This window comes from Cyprinodon variegatus, unplaced genomic scaffold, assembly GCF_000732505.1.
Source record: "Cyprinodon variegatus isolate N-32 unplaced genomic scaffold, C_variegatus-1.0 Scaffold1408, whole genome shotgun sequence".
NCBI classification, from domain to species: Eukaryota; Metazoa; Chordata; class Actinopteri; order Cyprinodontiformes; family Cyprinodontidae; genus Cyprinodon; species Cyprinodon variegatus.
The window spans coordinates 51241-77163 of record NW_015151861.1 but is presented as its reverse complement, the minus strand read 5'-3'; the positions used below and the strand labels follow the sequence as shown (position 1 = coordinate 77163).

At 36.8% G+C, this 25923-nt stretch overlaps 1 protein-coding gene across 1 annotated transcript in view; it reads right to left on the bottom strand.

The window, feature by feature from the left end:
• Positions 1-25592, bottom strand: part of arrdc1 (arrestin domain containing 1) — a 50367-nt gene extending 24775 nt beyond the window's left edge. Inside the window, exon 1 of the mRNA XM_015402902.1 lies at positions 25424-25592. Coding sequence (XP_015258388.1) covers positions 25424-25541 — 118 coding nt within the window. The 5' untranslated portion in view covers positions 25542-25592. The remainder of the gene's footprint in view (positions 1-25423) is intronic.
• Positions 25593-25923: the final 331 nt, after the last annotated feature.

The window sequence follows — 25923 nt, the reverse complement described above, 5'->3', positions numbered from 1 at the left end:
AATAGATCTTATTTTGAGGAACTGGGATAGTTCCAATGAAAAGTTAACTCAATATATCCAGCAGGCTACATAAGGAGAAATCTTTATACGAATACGCACATTTAGATAATTTATTAAGTGCATGTAATGCAAATCTAGATGAATGAATAAGTATTGGTCACAAAACTTGCAAAGTAACAGTAACGGTGTTGAAACACTGCATTTACACCTACAGAAGAGCAGCTATATAGCAGCAAAATACATTGCAGTAGTCAGGCTTATTCTTGCCATGTAGTATTCGGAAACAGAATACAAGTTTTGAGCCTTTGCTACACTAAGATGATTCTGCAACTCTTTGTGAATCTTACAGAAACTTGAGAAAATCTGTTCAATTCATGAAAACCCACCAGAGAAAATCCATCAAGGAATTACATACTTAATACAGAAGAAATCCTTTTAGGGCTTCAACTAACTTTTATTTTGCAAATCGATTAAACTGTCGATTATTTTTCTGATTAATCGATTAATAACTGGATAGCCAGGCGTTCCTTAAAGAAGACTTTTTACGAAATTAAACCAGGTGAAACTAAAACTTTTCCACTTGAGGAGTTCTGGATAGAGCATATTGACATTTTTTTTTTTATCTTAAATGCAAAATGTTTCTATAATTTCTTACAATTTTGATATTATTGCTCTAAATGGGTCACTAGAGAGCTAACATGCATGTTTTAGTGTCTCTATAGTCCAGTTAACAATTAATCGATTACTGAATTCGTTTCCAATTATTTCAATAACCGATTAATCAAATTAATACGATAAATTGTTTCAGCCATAGATAATTTACAAATAGCCTTTAAAGGGTAGGAAAACGCTTTCTTGCATAATCAGATTACACCAGCTGGCTTTCTTTTTCTTCAATTTCCTCTGCCCATAATGCCCCCAAACCAACCTGGTTTATTGATATTAAACCCCACCTCAAGGCTATTACTGGATTTGGGCCTGTTTAAGACAAAAAACGCACCAAAAGAAACTTAACTTTCCAGTAATTTTGTCCTTCCAGGTTTCTTCAAGAAGAACTTGGAAGAAACTGTTTCTTCTGGCCAGAAAATAAAACATGGAAAAATGCCATTAAATTAAATTACATTTATTTATATAGCGCCAATTCACAACACATCTCAAGGAACTTTGCAGGGACAATTCAACCAGATCATAAAGTCAAACCAACTCAAAGTTTTCTATCTAAGGAAAACCAGTTGATTGCATCGGATCCTTGACTCAAAGGCAATCACATACGGAAGAAACGTTCAACCCTGGACTAAATAACAAAAAATGTGTGTTAACATTCTAAAACATATTCATACGATAAAACAAAACAGAGACAAATTAGGTTACAAAAAAGCTTTAAAAAAAAAAATATGTGAAACTTTTGATTTCCAGTGCACAGAGATGTAGAACTTTATCATTATAAGACAGGGTATGCACGTTCTAACATACTGTCAGACTATTTTCTAACTTTCTTTCAATAAATTGCAATTTATACAGGGATTATATCTACAAACAGAGCCGCATAAATTTAACTCTGCATCTTGCTATTTAATGGTTTAAATTTAAAGATGTAAACTTCTTTTTTTCCACTGGCATGCCTCCCTCCACTCCGACATTTCTTCTCTTTCAAATATATGAGATCCGCCTAAGAATGAATAGCGCCCTTAGTGGATGGCAGTAACATTACAATGCCAAAAAACATTCCCTTTAAGATGATATTTTCCAATTAATCTGATTGAAAAATAAACAAATCGTCAACAATCATAAGTTAGTTGTTTGATTACAACCCTAAATTTAATATAACTTTAATAGTTAATGGAGAAAGCTTTTTATCCAGCTGTAAATACAGCAGCATCATCCTAGAATCACAGATGCTAAGGTTCTTGATGCAACTAATTTAGCTCCAAGCATTTTATCTCAGCTGATAGCATCTGGAAGAAAGCTGCAGACCATCAGCCAGCTTTCCATACTTAGACAAGCACCGGCAGAGCCTGCTCTGACTCAGCAGCTGCCTATTGCAACACTGGAGTCCATCCAGGTCTCCTCCACGGTTCAAGTCTGGTGGAGGCAGTGATCAGAGTGCTACTACTCATTCAGCCACACAAATAAAGAGTGCGTTGGCGAACAGACAGGTTTTATTAAATCAATGAGCTCTCAGGAGCTGCCAAAACTCATATTAGTCACAGGCTACTTTATAAACCTATTAATGCTCATAAAGGACTCTTTGGAGGCTTTTCTATTCATATATAGTCTACTCCATTAGCCAGTTACAAAAAAAGTTGCAGATACTAATCTAAACTCTTATTTCTAGATAATATCTTAAGAATTATGCTCTACTTGCACAATGCTGTGGCCAACATTATAGCTTCATCTCACATATTAGAGAACTTAGGTATCACAAAAAAGGTCTCCACTGTAATAATGCTTCATCAGCAGATGACAATTTTCACAGAAAGTTAAAAAAAAACACACAGCTGACAGTTAAAAATTCTTAGCAATGTTCAAGGGAAAGAAGAAAATGCTTTTCTATGGAACAAAAAGAAACAGCTGATGATGGGACTTTCCTATTTATGCTCTTTAAACTGAATGACATCACAAAGAAAAGCTCAGGAGTGAGTTTTATCAGAAACAAAGGAGACCTCAGCTTCTTAGACAAAACAAGAACAAAAATATCTTTCCACAGAATCACTACCTTTTTCCATAATGTGAGTCAGGAGGGGAAAAACACAGGGAAAACAGATAAAAGACCAACATTCTTTACAAATACTACATCTAATTAGTGCTACTGACAGCTATTCGGGGCTGTAGAGTATTTTTGAAATATTCAATAACATCATGAAAACCTCAAAGAGTAACAACATCAAAAGCTGGGGAAAGGATGACCAAACCATTTGTAATTAAAACAAAAAAGAAGTGGTAGTCAAGTATGATGCCACTGGAAGACCAGTTAGACTGCCCCATCCCTTATGCTACGTTCAGACCGGACGCTGCAAAAGCAGCAAAATCGCGTCTGCTGCTTCATTTTTGCTGCTTGTACCAGTGAGTTCTGACGCGCGGCTGAAGCAGCTTTGCTGCTCTGGCTCCACGGTGCAAAGGTGGCTCTGACGCGCGTTGGGCGGAGCTTCACTATCCTTTCTCTGCCTTGCAGCTATATTTGCTGTGATCAGTGGGAATAAAGTAGTTTTAATATGTTTTTAAGTGAGAAAATACACCTGAAAACTTAATCTGTGCAGTCAGTTCATCCAGATTACAATCCTGTCTCCCAATGTTATTTCTGTCGGAGCCGCTCAGACCCCCACATACCGACGGTGCGCCGACAGAAAGAATCCCTTCAACAGTAGCCTCTGGACGGGTCGCCTCCTTGCGGTTTACCGCGGCGGCTGGTAGGTGTTTTTCATCTAAATAATCCGATCTGCAGGCACCAGAATAATAAAAGCCAACAAATTCTGCCGGCAGATGTATATATTTTAAGTTAATTATGCGTTAATAAACTGTTTAAGAGGAGTTATCAGAGCGGTCTGTGTCATCAGCGCTGTGTCTCTCTCCCAGCCAGCTCCCAGATCAGCTTCTCCTGATTGGTTGACGCGGCGCGTCGAGCAGCAAAAATTCAATTTTTCCATCTCGAGCAGCAACGCGTTTGCGGCGCGTCAGGTGCGTCAGCTGGCCCGACGCGCTGCTTCAGCTGCTCAGACGCGCTGCGCCTGCTGCTCAAAACGCGCCGCAGGACCTTTTGCTGCGCCTTGACGCGCGTCAACCATTGACTTTGCATGTAAACTAGCTGCTTCTGTCGCGCCAGCTGCCCCCGGTGTGAACGCAGCATTAGGGACATAAAAGCAGTCTGTTGCAAGCTCAGTCTTTTTTTAAGCAACCACGGTAGTAGGTTACATGTAGTCCCGCTTGACAATAAGGTGAGTAAAGCATTGAAGGTGTAAACTAACTGCTAGAAACCAGAGAGGACCAGCATCAGCTCCTCACATTATAACTACATGTGAAGCATGAAAGTGGAAGTGTCATGGTTTGGGACTGTTGTGAGGAGTGTCTTGCTTTTTGTAATTAAATTATGATCCCAAAGATTTTTAAAAGCAGCTTTCCAGTCTCTGTCAGTTAATTCAAATTAGCAATATTAATATCTGTCATTTATTTTATAAAAATTATGTAAAATAAAACAAATATTCTTGCACATTATAGAACTTTGTGGATAACAAGCAAACAAGTTATAACTCACACCTTCTCAACAAGCAGCTTATTAGGTGCGTGGGGAAAAAAACGATTTGGGGATGTATCGTGATTTTCGGCTGCCTGATATAATATCAATTTTTCAGGTCCTAGTATTGATTTTAAAAACAAAATTTTCTACCTAAAACAATGAGGGAAAATTGGGTATTGCACCACCACTCTGGTATATAGCAACATGGAGCCCCTTTGCTGTGAAGCACAGCACCATAGCTGTAGTTGAGGCCATCACAGTGGAAGACGGGGACTGACTAAAACCCCAAACAACATGGATACCAAAATAACTAAATGATCAATATCTTCTGATGAACATATAGAGCACTTGCTGTTTTATCTGTACATTTAATTTAGATAGTTTGGAAAAATATCATAATATATTATATTGCAATATCTTGATAATAACGTATAGTGACCTAAGAATTGTGAGATGTATCGTATCGCAACACCGATGCCAATACTCATCCCTATAGTTTATCATACAAAACCCATTAGCAGGACACTTAAAAAGAGGAAAAAATGTATATTATATATATATAATATAATATAAAACTTAAAAAGAGGAAAAAATATTTCAGAATAAGCATAAAAACAATGCAAATCATGTCATCTATGTAATAGAACAATCGAATTAAACTAATCTGTTATAAGGTTCAACTTTAACATCTGCCAAAATAATTTGCTCAGGAACAAGTAAAATATGAAAATGTATCAAATATAAACCTTTTGGACATCCTCTGACTAAATTACATACGTTTTTACTTTCACTCATCAGAGAGAGCAATTCAAAATAATAATGAAAAGATATAGTGAATCAGGCGTATTCTCTGGGTATATTGACCCTTGACTGCCTGGTCAGCTGACAACTAGTAAAGCGTACAGAAAGTTTTATCAAAGAGCAGGACCTTTTATCCTGAAAAGTAAACAGAACAGAAAAGAACAGGGAAACGTTCACAATCCTGCCTCTAAGTAAGAAATGGTAAGGGGGTTATTTATTGCATTTCTATTTCAATTTGAAACACGACCTTTACAGTAGTTGTTGTGATTTCCTGTCCCTCTAATAAAACAGAGTGGCCGTTTCTCAATATGTGTACTTGTGCGTTCTCCTGTGCTCGTGAAAAGTCATCAGCCTCAGCCCTAGTACTGTTCCAATTCACAAGAACACAACACTGAGAACGGAAAAAGTCGCTGGATGTTGTTCTCACCCCTGCATCTTCACAGAGAATGCAACAGAGCAGACTTGTCCGTTTCCGAGATTGACAGCTGTCCCAGCATGCACTGCAGCAGCAGCAGCTTCCAGGACAGCGCTCACAGAGCTCAGAGTATTAAGTTAAAAGTTCACTTTTATGCTGCCGTTGTTCTATAAAAGTATGTTTTAAGATAATCTGAGGCAAAAACACTATACCTTTTAAGTTTCACTATATGGCCCATTTATTGAGTTAGTGCATATTTTAAAAGAATTCTGATTTTGATAGGAACGTGGGAACCAGCGGACCTCTGAGGGTAACTGCAGCAAGAGCTAACGTTAACCCCTCTCTGCATAGCCGTGTGTGAAATACCGCTTGCTCTGATGGTGATTCTTTTGTTTTATTTGGCAAAATGTTCATTTGATTTGTGTTTATCTGACTGTGTTAATTATTATTAGTCATAATTTATTATTATCTGGAGACTATTAATAACAGGAGGTGAAGTGCAGCTCACGACTGGCTTTGAATGTGGTGATGTCACGAGTGTGCTTCAGTTCCAATTGACCCATATTTATTTTGCGTGCACCAGTTCTCACTGAGTTCATCATATTCCTTGGCAAGAACACGAGTCCTTACTTGCGTTTTTGTGAATTGAGAATCTACTGCTTTGCATTAATGTCAAAAAATTAAAACTTAGTCTCAATGGTGACATCTTTTTGAGGCCCTGTAATCCGATGCCACTTTTACTTCCTTCATTAAATCTTAAAGCACTTCAACCTATTAGTCACTCTCCTTTTCCAGCATCTAATGCCTCTCAGCTAGAGACATCAAACAGAGTCACCTGATCTTATGATCTATAACCTCTAACTGAAAGGGAATCCCCCACAGGCGAACAGAGCCTCGCTTGTTCGCTCAGACATGCCCTTCGATACCAGAGAACAACTAAAATGTTGGATTAAAAGCTGCTTCATGCAGAAACACAGAAAAAAAATTGAACCTGACGGATACATTTATGGATGTTTGTATCTGGATGCTGCATGTAGGACATATATCACTCTTTCTGTGTGTTTGCATGCAAGGGGCAGAATTTACATCATGAAACCAGAAGACGTTCTGGTTTCCGCTCCTACAGTACCAGTCATGGCAACCTATTTCCACATAGCTCTGCTTTATGCTAACTTCACAAAACTCTGTTAACAGCATAAATCAAATGTAAAAAAATATGTTGGGTCTTTTCATAAAACAGCTTCCTGCTTATTTCAGGGCAGATTGGTTGAGCTGTGTTTTTGGCTGAACTTTCCACATTTTTACATAACATAAAAAACCTTCTCTTATGACTATGGATGAAATAATTTTACAACATATTTAATCACTTCTTCAAATGTCCTGGACGATATGAAGAGTTTTTTTTAGGCAACTGCGCATGCAGAGCTAAATATATGGATTAAAGCACGGGTCATCAACGTTTTCCAGGCCAAGGACCCCCAAACCGATGGCAAGATGGAACGGGGACCCCCTAATTATATACAGTATATTGTATGAAATTGTGTTATATCAAACTGGTCCTATAGTCATTCTATTACAGATGGAGTAATGTAACCAAAGTAATTTCGCCCTGGGATTATTTAAGTATATCTGATTCTGATTCCTCTTGTCCTGATGGGACAAGTGTTGTGAATGAAATGGTGCCCAGCTTGAAAGAGCTCCTGTGTGTCGCTGAATGTGTGCATTGAGGACTGAAAGACATCTTCTGCCTCCATTTATCTGTTTACTACAGTGTGTTGAATTCATGTTAATGTGGATTTAAAGACATTTCAATTAGTGGTAAAAATTGCAGGGGGGAATATAAAGAAAAAGTCTTTTTACAACCCCTATGCAGTACCTCTGTGGCCCCCCTAGGGGTCGCGGACCCTCTGTTGAAGACCTCCGGATTAAGACATCAAATGGGACATTAGATAAAAGTACCACTGAAGACAAAGTGAAATGTGATGACAATATTACCAAAACCTTATAACTTCTTTAGAGGGTTTTCTGTGGGTCTGACTATACATTTCTTTAAATGTTGCCTTTAGAAAATACCTCTTTAAATAAACACGAAAAATCTTTATTTCCTAAATCCCTTAACATGGATTCAAACAGAAAACTACATATCTTAACAGTGGAAAAGGACAGTATTTAAAAATACAAAAAAAAAAACAAAAACACAGGGCTGTACATAAGGGTTGCATCTTGCTGATCAAAGCTAATCTACTCTTTCTAAGTCATTCTCTGTCACGTCAGCAAACGATGAGGGAACCGTTTGGTCTGGTCCTCCTCTGAAAAGTAGCTCTTCCTCCTCTATGTTCATCACCAGCAGTTTAGCTTCTATAAACAACATATTTTACTGTCATTTGTTTGGTAAAGAGCCTTGCTAGGATTTTATCTAGTTGTTCCATATCAAAGATCCACCAATTTGTTTAAGGTCGATGCTGAGACCACTTATTAGGTGGGTTTTCATTAGTTTTATCTAATGGGATTTTTTTTTTTTTTTTTTTCGATGCTGAGACCACTTATTAGGTGGGCTTTCATTAGTATTATCTATTGGGATTTTTTTTTTTAAGGATCGCGTCAAATAAGGTTGAAAGAAACAGCAATTTGGATAAACTCCCTAAAATTTGCAACAAAGTTTTTTCGCTAGCTTGAGGTGGTTTTTGGCTTTTGCAGAAAAGGGCTGATGCGCAAAACATGAGATGGAAAAACTTTTTTTTTCTTTTTTTTTTAATCAGGACTGATGTAGCGAAATTTTACCGATGACCGATCAGATGTGTTTGATGTTGGCGTCTTCACAGATGCTCCTATTTTGCGCCTAGCGACATCTGAAAACACTATCGCCATCACCAACAACATGTTGACATAAGAAAAACTTCCCTGATCACAAAGTATTAATACATACTTTCCTCCATTACTGATCTGTGGTCAGAGCTGGATTGCAGCCTCCTCTTTCAGTTTACATCAACCAATGCGTGATGTCGTAATATGGACAACGACATAGGATGCCTTTGCGGTACTTGGTTAAATCACTTTAAACCACTTGGAAACACTGCGAATTAGCATCTCCTTTTTTCAAACCTTTAAAAGTTTGCTTAAAATTTGAATTTCAGTTTAATGCAAAAACAGCTATTTTGGGATTGAAGCCAAAATTTCTTTTCCTTCCTATATTTACATGATAAAAATGACATAATGATAGCAAATGCTACACAAGCCTAAATTTAAACAAAATGTTAGAAATATTTCATTTATACTCCGTTTGTGTTTCATGGGTTGTGTACTAATGAACTATTATGATGTATAATGTGTGATTCATCTTTCATTAACTCTTGCTTAAGATCGTTCCAGATAAAGGTCATGCAACGGATGGGTTGTGAAAGAGGCCTGAACATCCTCTATTACATGTTTGGTTGTAAAAGAGGCCTGAACATCCTCTATCACATGTTTCTTCTAAACGTGTGTTCTTGGAACAATTCAATTGTAAAACAACCACATGCTTTGTTTTAACATATGTGCTGAGTTTTAAAGTAAGATCATTTTGTTTCTCTTTCCCTTAGTTAAACCTCAGCTTGTGTAATTAGGGACATCCCCTGACTTCAATAAATAGTGAGGAGAAAGCTGAAGACTGCAGAGTGGGTTGGAGATTGTAAACTCCGCAGTCTCTTCCTACTCTCCCTGCGAGTAAAACTAAATTAATTGTCTCTGTGCCTTCTTTCTTTCCCTGTATGTATGTATGATGTTTTAGGTGCTTAGACCTGACACAAAAAAATATTGTTTGTCAACAAATCAAACTTTAACAAGGAATAAAAGATGGAGGGAGTCACTTGATCTCAGAGCATGGCTACTGAATAAATTGATGAATCAGCCAAAAAAAGAAGTGTAATATCAGCTAAAAATATCGGTTGGCTGATGCATCGGTCTCCCTGCTGCACATGGTTTCTGTTGTTATGACAGGATGCTAACATAGCTCTTATGCTACATGCCTTTGGCATAAGAGCTGTGGGTTTTGTACCACAGGAGCTAAAACAAGGTGAGCTAATTGGGTATCATGGAGATCATAGGTTGATGCAATTCTTTGAAATTGGCATTAAAAGAGGAAACACCGGTGGCTAATTTTGGCTCAGAGATTATCCGAAATATTTCAAACGATAACAATCTAACCGCAAACTCCTGTACCTCTGTACCTCTACAGGCCACTAACCAACAATATGCCAGAAGCTTCCTGACAACTCCAGGAAAGACTTGCTAAGTGACCAATATTAGCAGAGTAGTTTGTAAATGCTGGGTTGTGTGGATGAAATGTTTCCTTTCCCAAAATGAATAAATATAAACTGTCAGTGGCATACCAGCAAACAGGAGGAATTAAGATGTGAAAACGCTGGCTCTCAGCCAGGTTGAAGCTTAATCCTGATTATATCTGTGTCAGCAGGGACCTACATTTCACCAGAGGCTGCTCCCTCATCGCAGGCATTGTTATTGTTGGACTTGATCTTATTTTGTGGAGCACAAAGCATCGACCAAACTGAAGCTGTAAACGTAGCTCCTGACCTCATGAACACATCACAGCCACATTTCACTGATAACAACATACCAGTGGCCCATGAATCATCTTATCTCCCTCTATTTTTACTTTTTCTACCTTTGTGCTCTGCTAAACTCCTGTTCCTCTTTCAGAGGAGCAGATATCGTGGTGCAAGAGGGTCTGCTTTTTCTGTTGTTACAGCACAGGAAGTGGGAAAGTGTTTTCAGTACAGGAAGGAAGAGCTGTGTTTATCGCGGGTGGGTCCATGCTTATCAGAGGGGAGTAACAGAAAAATCCTCTTAGAGCGACAAAAACCAGCTGTGGTTTCAGACAGCGCCTTGTCTGTTGAGGTCAGACGTAATTAAAATGGCTAAATGTGTGGGGAGGAGGAGCAGCTGGTGCCGGGACTCCCAGCTGAGAGGGTCTCTTCAGCAGACTAATGAAGCACATGTGGATTGATGCTCCCCACCCACAATGAATGGACTCATTCTGAGCCGCTGTGTAATCATATCCCACATTCCTAAGTCAGGACATAAGACACCAAAGTCACAGGGAAACATGCCTGCCTGGGTCCAACTCACTAATTCGATCCTTTATAAAGGGCTGTTCTAAAAGGAGAACACAAACAAGGGTGAAATATTTAATCCGAGGGTTGGACAACCAGCTAAAAACTTTTCTTTGACTCAGCATTTAGCCTTCAGAGAGAAAGCTGCTGCCGGTTTTTATGATTTTAGCACTTTGTTGATCAATCTTTAGTATAAAATCTTAAAAATAATATTGTGATATATTTGGCTTATATCGCGATACACAATATATATTCAATTCAATGCAATTCAGTTTATTTATATAGCGCTAATTCACAACACGTCATCTCGAGACATTTTACAGTTCACCAGATCATACAATCAAATTGATTCAGTTTTCTATCTAAAGAAAACCAGTGGATTAGATCGACTCATTGACTCAAATGTAATGCCTCATACTAAGCATGCTTGTAGCGACAGTGGAGAGGAAAAACTCCCTTTTAACAGGAAGAAACCTCCAGCAGAACCAGGCTCAGAGTGAGCGGCAATCTGCCGAGGCCGACAAGGAGACAGAAGCAGAGACACAAAAAGCAGCTGTTAAAGGCGGCCCTTTCCAGGAAACACAGCCAGGTGATCGAGCTCCGAGCCAACTCCCATGTCATATAAAACATATCACGATATGTTTAAATTACCTTCAAAACAATAGAGTCCATACATTTGCACTGATATAGCCATTCAAACGTTTGGTCTCAAATTTAAAACATTTTATATTAACCAGCTCAAAGCTTTTCACTAATACTACTGCCTAGGGTTGTCACGATATTAAACTTTTCAACTCGATGCCGATACTAAGGAAAATATTCGATACTCAATACCATTTTCGATACCACAAGGATAAAAACAAAGACTCCAAAATTCAACAGAAATATTTTCATTAATAAAATACAATAAATAAATACAATAAACAATAAGAACAATATTTTGAGGTTGTATGCTATCACACAGTGTTCTGAAAGTGCATTGTCCTCTATTCTGCACTTTAGATGCACTTTAGGTGCCACTGTATCGATACTTTTGAAAATGAGTATTGTATCCGGATACAACGTTTCAGTATCGATACTTTTTTGAGTATCGATACTTTTGACAACCCTAATACTGCCACATTATGTGTTTCGGTGCCAGTATTACCTTTAACAACCTCCCAGCAAACAAACAGGAAACAAAGCAAAAAAACTAAATAAAATGTAAAATAAATGGCTTTTTTGTGCATAGTAAAAAAAATGCAGAATGAAAAAAGAAATTGACCTTTAAATTACAAAACCAAAAGTTTAAATACTGTCCAAAAATTTGAGCATTATCAGAGCATCTCAAAACTATTTGCATCGACCCCTAAGTGCTGGGAATTTTTAAAGAACTTGTAAAATTGAGAACACTGCCAAGTATAGAAACACCTCCAAAACCTCTGTACAAGACCACATCATATCAAAGGTATTAGAGCATCTAAAAAAATATTCAATAAAGTAATAAACAGTGCCTGTGATTCCCCTCCATCTTTTCCTTTCTCTCTCATATGGGANATCAAAGGTATTAGAGCATCTAAAAAAATATTCAATAAAGTAATAAACAGTGCCTGTGATTCCCCTCCATCTTTTCCTTTCTCTCTCATATGGGATAGTTTTTTCAAACAACGAGGTCAACATCATCTGAGTTAAAAACATTCTTCATTTTGTGAGGGAACAATAAAAGTGAAATAGATGCAGACGGCTTAATGTTGTCATGCGAAATTATACTCGACAGTTGTTTTAGAGTCATTTTAACAATTGTGCATGGGAAAACTCAAGATACATCAAGTATATTCGATATATCGCCCACCCCTAACTGGATTAACCATCTATCCAAAACTCCATCTATCTGTGGTCTAGAAATTAAAGGGTAAACTGATAGTTTGGCCGGTTGATTTTTTCTGGGTCAATATGATCATGTTTGTTTTGGGTTTTTTTTTGGTTTTTCTTTACAGTAACATAACTGATCTCTATTGATATGTGGTGCCAACTTTTTGGAGCTGATTCTTAAAGCCAGTATTGCATTTTCCTCTCCATTTTCACTATGAAAATCACACATTGATAAATGTTGCACGTCTCAATTTAAAGAAACAGAAACTTTCATAAACAAATCAAAAACCCATTAACAATGGACAGCAGACAGAGGGAGCAGCTATGCAAGCGCTTCAAGTGATCTGAAGAAATGGCTGCTGAAAATAGAGATGAATCACTGGCATCAACCAATACCGATGCAAGAAAAACAAACACTGATAACGGCTAAAATATCAGCCAGCTGATGTGCTGGTCTGTTTCACAAAAGTCCTGTTATATTTAACCGACTAAATGACAAATTGGTAATTAGTTTTTAATGATTTTCAGACACAGACCTGAAATATCCATTCAGTTGTATGGCTTTGTCATTCTGTTAACTGCAGCACTACAGAAATGAAGAGATGCTTGTTTTTAAACCATCAGTCAGAGAAAGTGACGCCTTTGTGCTGCATCAGGGAAACAAACCAACAGGAGTAAAAAGTGAATTATGTGTGGCTGGTGCTAAGTCCACTTGAAATAAATAAAGCCCATCAGATGAGGAAAGCAATAAGCGCTATAAAATGTTTTGGTAAATGGCTGCGCTGACTTTGGCCTTTAAAAAAAAAAATGGAAAAGCACCAAGTATTGCAAAAATATCAACATTTCAAAATAAATGTAGGCAGTAAAATGATCAACCAAATGATTAGTATGAAACTCCTAAATTCAAGTTGTCAGGAATGCTTATATTTTCAGTTTATTGAACAGTTTCACAGTAACAGACACCCATAACAGACAACAAGGACAAGAAAGAGGATAACAGAAGATATAGAAAATTAAAATTAAAATGCATATAATTTAACTGATTAAATTGACATTAAATTGAAAAAGTCTCTACTGTACTTGCAAAACGATTCAATTAAAATGGAGTAGATTTGCTAAAGACCACCATATCTATATATTCATTTGCAAGTATAAGCACACATCATCTTAGGTAATCAAAACATGATTAAACATTAAGTGCGCCAGAAACACAACAAATTCAGCTTCTCTGCATTCGGTGTACTCCCCCATTGTAGAATATATCACATGAACATATATGGATGCAAAACAAAATGGTCATTGTGGGGTTTTCCTTCCAGCTGACTTATCATTAATATGCTTTGATAAAGGCCTCTAAATGGATGACTTCTTTAGCTATGAGCTGTTGCAGAGGATGTCAGTGACTGTAGATATTTGACAGTGGAGTTTTAACAATTATTGGTTGTGTGGGACACATATTTTTCCATTTATCTTTTTCTTTACATTTTAAGAACCTGAATTTGGTGTTTTCATTCCAAAAGAATTAAATGAGCAATAGTGAATGTCTAGAAAATATAGAAGATATTTTAATTTCGAAAAGCCTGATTTGTTGCTTACAATTTACTGGCTGATAATGGCCGTGGTGTGTCTAATGATCACAGGACAGGTTCCGACTTTATGTGATAAGAGTGAGCATTAGCCAATCCAAGTTTATAAGCAACCAGGTGAAGATAAATATGGCAGAACCACAGCCTGATCTGTTGGTAATTCAGCTTCAACACCAGGATGCATTCAGATATTAATGTGAATTGAATGCATTCTGCCTTTTCATCCATTCAGTGAAAATAAACAAAGATTTATTCTGTTTTAGCTGTTGAGCTTTAAGTACGCTTAATTGAGGCTGCATGACGTTAGATTGCACAGTCTAATTCAAAGGTCCAGAATTGGCAGAGAAGAACAAGTTTAACATCTTAAATGTCAACATCTGCATGTCGTAACATGAAAAGTTTCAGTTTCTCATCTGTTTACTGTCCGTAATATCCCCCCCGTTTAACCAGAAAGCAGACATGCCTGTGCAAACCCTGCTCCTTTCAGATCCTGCTGTTCCTGCTACCTCCCTGTTCCCTTTGGTTTTTCGGTCATGCCATCATGCGACTCGGCAGACACACAGACGTTGGTCGCAGTGAGGTTGGAGCATGCCAGACGAAAGGAGAAGCACGGCGTTGGGGACATAGTAACAGACACTAATGACAAAGTCTCAACATTTTAGGACCTTTACCCAAAGACCGCAAAGCAGATATGACTCATAGTCTGAAATTAAAAACATGGACGTTTATTAAGCACAAAGTTTGTTTAGCATATTCCTGTTTTAGTCAACGGCAACAATATTTAGCAGAAAATACCGTTTTAGCCTTATCCTAAACATCTACAGACTGATTTCGGCTACATGGGAAGTGATAAAGAGAATTCAAATGTCCTATTTCAGGGAGAATAGACTAAAGCACACCGGACTAGTCTTTTTCTAAGATTAGTATTTTTAATTGTGGGGCTATGATTGTTGTGGCATGTGGCTTTGGCATCGAAGGAGGGTTTATTTTATATATAAAAAAAAGAAACCTTCAGGAAAAAGACATCTTACGGATGGGTTCCCTTTATTCACAATACTTAATGTTTTCTTAATAAAATGTCAGTCTCTCCTGCTCTGACACAGCTCTGTTTTACAGCCTGTTTGGGGTCATAAATGCTCTGAATAACAAGCAGATCTTTCCATGACACAGACAACATGCTGCAGCTTCATGGCCTGACTCACTTCCTGTTTTTCCATGAAATTTTCTGTTTTATTAAGAGTTTTTCTGCTTTCCTACAGAATAAAAATGCTACATTAAAACATTTTACTTCAACAGATGTAGATCATAGCAAATGTCCGCCATTATATGTAAATAATGGACCTTATTCTTTCATTCAAAGATTCGAAGTATCTCCTCTGATGTTTCTGTAAAGGAGCTAATCAATGGAAAGGCTCTCTACTGGTCTCCATCATCAATAATGGAGAGAGGATGAGCGTGGGGCATCGGAAACATTCAGCACTTTAAAAAGCCTGCACTTTCTTATTAATATCCAGCTGTATTTATTTAATCATACATCTGGGTAACTTGTGCTGTGATGTAAATAAATAAATACAGGACTAAGATGTGTAATGCCTATGAAGCATTTCAGAGTTTATCTGTAGATTAACAAAAAAAAAAATTGTGAAACATGGTTTCTATATCAGTTATACAGTCTGCCTTTTAATACAACCTCTGACGTTCTCTTGCATAATATCTGTGGTTGGAGCAGAGAGATTGTTGGTGATTTCTGACTAGTTAAACAGTACAAACTACTTTCCTAAATAAATATTGGAGAAGCATGAATTATATCCGTCTTTCTGATAGAGGAGCCGGACAATTTAGCATACACTGAACTATTTTTAAAGGTTTTTCTATACTTCATGCCATCAGCTGTGATTCACCATTTGAATTGTTATCAGAGACAATATCACTGAGCTAAAGAGTTCAGGGTTACATTTTTTAAAACGGAAATGATTACATAGCTCACATCTAAAACTGGCTTAACCACCATAATATTAGCAGTTAGCCTGGATAGCATTACTAAAGCCCATAGAGAACAAAAATCCAGTAAGGCAAATCTAAAGGACAAAATAGGTAAACCTTGCTGTTGTCTGCTGAAATCCTTGCTCTCTTGCAGCCCCAACAAAACACAGAAACATCTTAATATGTAATGGAAAATTTTATTGTTTTGTATTTTGTATAGTAGATGGGGCTGCACAGTGGAACAGTGGGTATCACTACGGACTTGGAGCAAGAAGGTGCGATTCCCTGCCCTGGGTCTATCTGCATGGAGTTTGCAGGTTCTCCCTGTGCATGCGTGGCGGCTCTCCGGGTACTCCGGCTTCCTCCAACAGTCTGAAACCTTGACTGTTAGGTTAATTCGCTTCTATAAATTCTCCTTAGGTGTGAGTGTGTGCGGTTGTTTGTCCTGTTTGTCTAAGCGTGACGGAGAATGGATGGATGGATGGATGGATGGTACGGGAATTATTAGAAGAAAGGATTGACCACAAAAGTAAAGGGAGTGGGTTTAAATGTTTCTTTTTATCTTTAAACCTTCCGAAATAAATCACAATCATAAAATTTGGATTCAAACGGCTTCTTAAAGAGTTTTTGGTGCCTATGACTTCCTTTTATCATTTTTTTAACACATAACTGTAGGCCTGGGCAATAAACTGGATTTTTATTGTTACACATCATTCACTATTCACAAGTTTCTCATGTCAGTAAAAGAAATACATTTTCTTTTGCTGTTTTTTATGTGTGCACTGGCGGCTGGTATTTCCTTCCACTTTAAAACACTGAAGCATGTGCATAATGACGTGACATCACCGATCCAGTCACAAGTATATACAAAGAGAATGGCAGATGAGCCCAGTGAAGAAGAAACTAACACAGCTGTAAACTAAATAAAATACTGTCAATACTGTGGAGCCGAGTGAGAGCAAAGAATAAAATGAGCAAGCAGAGAAGAAATCGAGAGCTTGATGTCAGAGCTGAGCGCGTGGCAGACCCGGTTTATGCACAGGTGTGCGAGTGTAAACAATGCACGTTGTTCTCACTGCACGTAATTTCGGTGGCACCAAAATTAAACCATAGATGTTGAACAAAAGAACACGAAATGCAGAGTTTGTCTGAAAATTTTCGGGAGTACCCCAAGTAACACACCCAACCTTCACAACCAACTATAGCACAACCAAAGATGTGCAAAAGGATACATTACCTTTGCGTAAAAGTGTTTGCAAGAGAGGTAACATTTTTCTCCTGTTCAATGAGACCTTGTTGAATGTTTAATCCTGAATGGCTAAAAGACTTTATTATTAATTGAAAGCAATGTGCAATGTGATTTATTCATTAAATGAATTATAAATAGATAAGTTGGATTTCCTGCACATGCAGTTTATTTCTGATAGAGGAGCATTTATAATACATTGATTGTAAGAAAGGTAAGACTTTGCAATTTATTGTGATATTGATTTGAGGTCGTATCGCCCCACCCTACTCTACTGATAGTAAAAATATCTGCCTTTGATTGCTCAGCAGCATCAACATCAAAGCCTACTGTGGTTAGAATAAACAGACCAACCTTGGTTAGGAAAAAAATCTTGATAAAAAAGTTATCAACTTATTTACCTAACTATGACAAGAACTGATCCAGTAAATATAAGGAAATATACTGCCAAATTTTGTTCACAAGCCAACTTCTCATGGCATTTGCTCATATGCTTTGCTGTTAAGAGAAGGCAGTTGTTACAGATCAATGCAGTTCACTGGAAAACACATTTTCATGCCGAGTATAAAAATACACTGATTGAAAAAAATACACAATTCCTCAACAGTCTGATATTACAGTAATACCAAACTAATATGTATTTCATAAGAACAAACTTTTTACTTCTATTTACTGGATCCAAAAAAAGGAAAATACATTTTAGGGGATTTCTCCTTTAAATAGTTAATTAGAAATGTATGAAGTTTACAGACAGAATACCTTACTTTTAAGCCCAGGTGATAATGTCATGGTTATGTAAGCATCTGATAGGATAATAGCCAAATGGCAGAACTGTAAATGTATTTTAAAGCAACAGCTTAATCATAAAGCTGCCTTGTGTGATGATTAACAGAAAGAAACCCAAAATGTCAGCAAGAGAAATGTGAAGCTCCACAGATTTATCTTCAATTATAAATACAAATTCTAGAAGCGTGAAGGAACCTAGCTAATTTGTTCAAAGAGTTGCGTAACAATAAACAAGAGGGGAAATGTCCAACCACCATCGTGTTCCGGAATGAGACCACTTCTGTTTCTCAAAAAATTTTTATGCAGCATGTAAGTCGCAACCACAGAAACAAAGAAATAGGCCCTATGATGATGCTGGTAGGAGCTGGTGACAGAGTGGTATAAGTTTCAGTGAAAGAGTGCTGATAAGACCATTCAGAGACAAGGAACCCATTACTGTAAAAGCAACATATAAAACAAGCTTATTTAAGTTTGAAAATGAAGTCTGAGGCACATAGATTAGTCTCTAGAAGCCAATGACCAGTTTTACATTCGGCTGAATCGGGAAAAGCTGTCAAACCTGAGAGCACTCTCCACACAGTGAAGTACGGTGGTGGCAGCATCATGAAGGGGTGTTCTCCTCTAGGAGGAGCTAGTGTACTTTACAAAATAGATGTTAACATAAAGAACAAACTGCAAATGAAAATACTGAAGGATGATCTCAAGGCTAAAATATATTGAATCACAGTCATCACTGCACTTAATTTGCAATCGACTAGATGGGTACAATATTTGGTTCAGATATTCAAATTCTCTATATTCACATACTGACCACAACTGGCTAAAATGATAAAGCTAACAGTGGTGGAAAGATAAAGAAAGAAAAGCTTAAGTAGCTGGTTGATGATATTTGATACCATCAACTGCAATTTTATGCAATAGTTTTACAAGTAAATAATTACAATTTTAACCCTAATTGTCGAGTGGTAATGCTGAAAAGTGGCTAAAGAAACAACAATCAGTACGTCATCAGAAAACCCTGACCTAGGTTCCACAGAAAGTCTGCTAACAGAGCTTAAAATGCGTGTGGAAAAGGTGACTTACCAACCCGATGTCGTTACACCACTACTTTTATGGGAAATGGTACAAAATAGCACTTAACCATGGTAAGAAGTAGAAATGTAAGGTATTAATAAATGACTGCATCTTAAGTAGATTGATCCTACTTATTTACTATTGAGTAATTTATAAGTGCCTACTTTCTTAAACCTCATTTGCTAAGTAATTTTTAAAACATACGAAGTTGAAAAAAAAGTTAATAATTATATTTTAAAGTCAAAGGGAAGCGGCTGTTCCAACCGTTGCATTTCTGAATTCTCCCAAGTGGTGCCCGACTTTACACGAGTGAATCAAGTGAATGAGATTGGTCGTTTATTAAGGGGGCGGGATTGTTGAAGCAGAAGCGATTTGGTTGTGGCAGGTTTGTCAGAAGCATCTTGCTAACCAGTTAGCAACTAAGTGCTAGTAGGTTCCCAATGGGAAATTACATTGGAACCAAGTAGCACTTAGCAACGACACTGTCAAGTAACGCTATTGACAGCAGAAACATGCAGGTTTACAGCCGTACACGTTTGAGCCCTTGTCTCGCAACGCTGCTAGTTCTGTTAGCTCTACGCCTGCCGAAGACACAGACGTCCATCACTGGGACGGAACTCAATGGTAAAGTAAATTATTCTTATTTCTTATTTCATCTGTTGCATATATTAGCTGCGACATATGAATCAAGATGCTATGACCGAAAAACTTTTATTGACAGATGACCGTTGATATATAATTTGGCCAAATTTAGGTGTTTAGGCTGACGTATAACTAACTGGCCTGCATAAAATACAAAAAAACCAACATAGATTTTAAGACAGGATTTTTTTATAAATAGAAATTTTCTAACTATTCGAACAATATCGTCTGATAAACAGTACATTTATATACATGTTTAAACCACAATGATTTGACATTTAAAAATGACTTCGCTATGACTTTAAAAAAGTATCATCACAGCTGTGTTAAAAATATGTTTTTACACATTATTTGACTTATAACATATAAAAAATAGGATCCCATTAGGCTTAATGAATAAAAAACAAGATAATAAAATTTTTTGAAAGGCTTCTAATTTTCAACATATAGAAATGTAAAACTATTACTAAGACAGGGTATGTCGCTCTGATATGCTGTCAGGCTATCTGCCGCTTTGTTTCAATAAACTGGACAGTAACTGGGATGTATACTTGATGTGGTCAAACAATCAGCATTAAAGAACATAAGAACTATGGTCCATGAAGTGCATGAACTCCCACATGCCTTCCCCATCTATTTTGCTCATTGCTAGGATGCCTTTTTCTATCATATTACAAATGTTTGGTGTAATGCCCTTCACTTTTCTATTATCAAATTCTCTCCTTTTGAGTGCCGCAAGAAAGCTGATGCTGCTTCTCTATACAAAATGCCGAAAAGGAAACTACGTAGGTGATAACCTAATGAGATTATTGAGTGTTTATATTTTGAAAGAACCATATGAAGTGCATTCTGCACCTGATTGCCATTAGACGGTGTAAATAATCAAAGACTGGACTCTTAATTGATTCATGTTTTTGCACAAGTGGGAGCAAAAATGACACGTCAGGTATTAACCAGACTTTAGAAGGATATTAAAAACACTTGACTCAAGTCACAGTTTAAAAAACAATTGCTCAAACTAATATGTTTGTAAACTCTAACAACAAAATACTTAGCAATCCAAGCTGGCCTTAAACAGGAAATGTTTAGTGTGATGTGAGAATGACTGTTGTGTAATTTATACATAGTATGTAATTATAAGGTATAAACTGCTTCTTTATGGAGGGCAGCCTTGCAGCCATCAGCACCTAATGCTGACAAAGATGCTGTCAATGAACAGACATAATGCAGCTATAGATTCTACAGAACATTAATGGACACGGTTGAAAGCCCCACTGTTTCTTTGGATGGAGTACTTTGGCTTGGAAATTACTGAATGTATGAAAAAATGTGACTAAGCTGAAATTTAAAACAGAAAGAAAAGTAGTCATTTATACTGGTATGAGACAGAAAAAATAAGGGAGAGGTTGAGAGTAATTTCAGCTCCTGCCCAAAGATAATGTAAAATCACTTCTTTTTTACCCCAGTTCACAATCCTATTAATATTTTATAACTAACCTGTAGTTTAAAATCTCAAAGCTGCATGAGCTTTAGTAAATAATCAAGCTCACAGCACTGCAGATCCTCCTTTATTCCCAACACTACACTTCAGGCTTTTTCCACATATTCTAACCAATCTGTAGTGTTGGTTACTTCAAGGTTTAGCCTTTGTTTTATGTGACCAAAGAAAATCTTAGAAAATCAGTTCTTCCTATAATTAGTCAGAGGTTGTTGCTTTGCTAAATAAAATTATGAATGAAAGAATAGTTAGATCAGTGGAATCTAACCATGTGTTAATTCCCATTTTAACAAACACTTTAAATCCCAGGGTTCATTTTAGTAAGGCCTGGAACCGTAAGTGAAAGAGTAGTTTAACTGAATCATGTGTTGAACTTTATGTCCGTAAAAGAAAGGATACGTTTTACAAGATGAACTGATCAATAGAGACTTCAGATGGCCAACAATCATCTATACTTTGAAGCTATCAATTCTATTAGAAATTTCTTTATCTATTAATTATTTTTGATTAACCAAATAATCTTAAAAGAGACCATTTTAAAATGAAAACCTCAAAATACAATAGCTTGGAATACAGGCAAGAAAACTTTGGCAGAAAACTAATGGCAGAACATGTAAAAAAAAAAAAATGATATACCTATGTATACATGTAAAGATATGTTGTTGTTTTTTTTATCTTAAATGGAAAATGTTTATATTCTTAACAACCCAAAAAAGACAAATTAAGATTTTTTTCCTTAATGCTTTAAGTAGAATATTTTGCTAGCAAATGGCATATTTTGGGGTTTATGTACCATTAATCTAGATAATATAACTGATTTGATTTAGGGCAGCAACTAACAATTATTTTGCAAATCAATTAATCTGTTGATAATGTTTTCAATAACTCCATTAATAATGCAATAGTATTTGTACAATTGTACAATTTTAGTATAATTACTGCTCTACATGGATTTTTCTGTCAGCTAAAGTCACGTTTTAGAGTCTCCATACTCCAGTTACCGTTTAATCGATTACTAATTTAGTTGACAATTATTTCAACAATTGATTAATCACAATTTATCTGATTAATTGTTTCAGCCCTATTTTCAGTGCATTCTAAGCTTTAATCTTTTTAGGACTCTTCATTTTACATTGGTTTTTGTTTTCTGATGGTATTTAAAACACAGCTTTTCAACTTATTTTCTGTGTTATAAGTGTAGCCATCTAAGGGCCCTATTGTGCAAATCCTGCCTAAAAATAACTAACAAAGGGGAAATAAATGTTTATTTATAATGATCAAGTACTGGAATCAAAATAAGTTTAAAAAATTGAAGCAATAAAAACAAAAAAAAAACTAAGAAAGTGTTATATATTACAGCTTTAATGATAACCACAAGGTCTGGCTAGTTAAAAAACAAGCCTAAAATGGCATTAATTAATTGATTGACTGATTCATTCTTCTAACTGAAGAAAATTCAGAATTCATCATACAGTGTTTGCAATGCCCAGTCGTTTCATTATTATATCTCTTTTCTTCCTAATTATGCCTTTTCTTTGTTATTTTGGGTTACATCTTCTCACAAGCAACAATCTTAACTGAGACAAAAATAACTGGCAACTGCATCCTGTAAAAACGTGCAAATAAGTTAGCACATTAGCACAAGAAATGTAACTGATTTAGAAACCAAAATAAAAAGAGACCTAGAAACTTCTTGAAAGTTTTCAGGAAGTGACTTAAAGATGGTTTTCAACACCCTTGATATGATTTAAATGACAATAGCCCCACATCATATGATCACTGGAAACTATCTAGAAACTATCTAGAAATAAGTAAACATGTCTTAAATTAACACTAGAAAGCCCAGAGATACGAGAACGTTGGTCAGCCCCCTAGTCCCCCAACAGTACTTCACAACTCATAAATCTCGTTTCAGACGTAAATGCACCCGAAAGGTGAGCTGCAATGACTCTGATACTGTAGCACACTACAGATATATGCCTGAAAGTGTGCATGCGCAGAAAAAAATAGCTAACGGGTCAAGCATGTAGGACTGCCTTAAAGTCGTAGGGAAGTCATATTAAAATGTCGTTGGATAACCATTCCAACCCCTTCAGTTTCGGTTTTAGCTCAAGTCTCTCTCTTGACAAGTGTTTTACCTGAGAGCAGGGGGGAAAAAAATCATATTTGTAATTAAATATAACTAGATCTACATCATCAGTGTCGCCAACATCGGAATGATTTCAGACAGTGGAGCCACCAACGCAGCGAGCAGACGATAACTGATCTGTACAAATAGCTGCATGAGCTGGAACGCTGTAGAAAGCAAGAATATTTATACAATAATGACCATCTGCCCTATTTACTAGGGGGCAAATATAATTCAAGTCACTTTAGCGCGATGCTGTAGCGGAGGAGAGACAACATCATGGGATGCAGAAAAGTTGGCAATATATTCACAAATTCGTCTTTTCCGGATTAATAACTCTTCGGCGGATGATTTATTCTACAAAACAGATACCTCTCCGCAATCACAGCAAGGTAGACAGTGAGCTACAACCATAGTTTTCTCAAAACAAGTCCTTCGCAAATGAGCAGGGACCATCTGCAAGTTGCAAAATATTTAGAGAAAAATATTTAAAAGTGTCACCAATTAGAAGTGGATTACTATCAAATTAATTTCATGTGCAATGACTACACTATAGATCATTGTAGTGCCTACAACAGGGGTCACCAATGTGCTGCCCGCGGGCACCAAGGGGCCCTCAAGGACCACATGGGGTGCCCTCTTCGTCTTCTGAAAACAGAAGAACTCACTCAGTAAGTTTAATTTTTTTTATTCTGTTGCTCTTCTCTTTAATCATTTATGTAGTAACTATTTCATCATATTTCAGTGGTTTCAAAATGACAATATTAAAAAGAAAATTAGAAATGAATAAAAGAATAAAATAAGAATAAAAATGAGTTTTTATGGATGAGATTTACTGTAGGTAGCCTTTGATATTACTCGGTAGCCATGAAGTAGCCCTCAGCCTTAAAAAGGCTGGTGACCGCTGGCCTACAAACTTGTAGGATACATAGATAACCTCACCTGGATCCTACTACAACTCTTACTTTGGGAAGATAGGCCAAACTGTATTTTTGGAGAATTTTTTTTTTTGTTATTATAAGCATATAATAGCCAATAATTACCCTTTAGATCATTATAGTGTAAAGAAAGTGTAATGAAACTCATGTAAGTGTATTTAACCTAAATTTGAGTAGGTAAATTAAATAGTTTGCCAATGGAATGAGTATTTTTACTCTTAAAACAAGATAAATAGATAATATGCACTTGAAATAAGACAATGCAATTTTTTTTTCTTAATTTAAGCGTAAATTGTCTTGTTCCATTGGCACAATGTCTATTTTACCTCCTCAATCCAAGAACAAATGCACTTATTTTAAGAAAAAAAAATACATTTTTTTTCCAGTGATATCAATATTTAGTGGGTAAAAATTGCTTCATCAGGTATAAAAGAACACCAACAACTTCTACACCATTAATCTTGTAACTAAAGGAAGGGGAGTAGTATAAATAATTTACTTTATTTAACAATGATAATGAACTGAAACCACACAGACTGACTCTGAATAGGTGTTCCAGATAAAGACAGCAGCCCTTGTTATTGTTAGAGGAAAATCCCACAAGGATCATTACATACAATGGACTCCTTGTTCTCTCCTAATTCTACTCTACATACATTGTTTCTCTTTTATCTAACAATGTAATATAATCTACAAACAGGCATGGGGAGTTTGAATATGGTGGAAAATATGGTTTTTAAACCTTGGACACCTGTTGTTTGTTCTGCTTTTGGTTTCTTGTAAGAGTTTAGCCAGAGCACAGAGGGAAGCAGCATGTTAGAACAAGCAGGATGTGATTCAGGATGGCAGAAGAACTAACCTAAAACAATCAGCCTGCGGCGGTTATAGTCGCTGCTGGTGGACGTTAGAGGGGGGGAAATGTTCCGTCCACTCCCAGGAAACAAGCAACACCAAGACAATGTTCACCAAACCAAAAGACACCCAAAATATCAAACAATAAAACGAGCTGAATCTAAAATCATAGTGGGAAAAAAAGTTTATTTAAGCTCCTCGACACCAGTCAGGAGGAGGAAGGAGACAGATACATCAAAACCATGTTCCTCTCGCCTGTTGTTAATATAAAAACCAACCCTTACCTTTATACTGCAGTGAGTTGGCGGTTCGTATTTTCACAGTTCCGCTAATGGACTCCCCCGGTCCGTAAACCACCTTGTTGTTAGTAAATGTAATGTCAAATTCCTGCAGCTTGCCCATGGTTCCGCTCCGCTACTCCTCCGCTCTGAGTCTGAGCAGAGCGGCTCACCCTCTCACCTGCTGCTGCTAGGAGCTGAGCGCGAGCCCACCCTCCCGCCATGGTAACCAGTGACGTCACCGCGGCAGCTAAGAAACGCTCGTTTATGGATGCTAATTATTCACAGACTTTCCCTAAAACTAAACAATTGTGAAACACAATATAATTCATGTATATCAGACTACTTTCAGAGTATATTTATAGAAATATCCTTAATTCATCATACATCTACACACATGAAACTGTTTTTAACACAAAAAGGTGATCTTTAGCCTGCTAACAGCTAAAATTCTATCATAGTTTCCTCTTGGCAAAGCAAATGTCTCAGCTCTATTTATTACACAT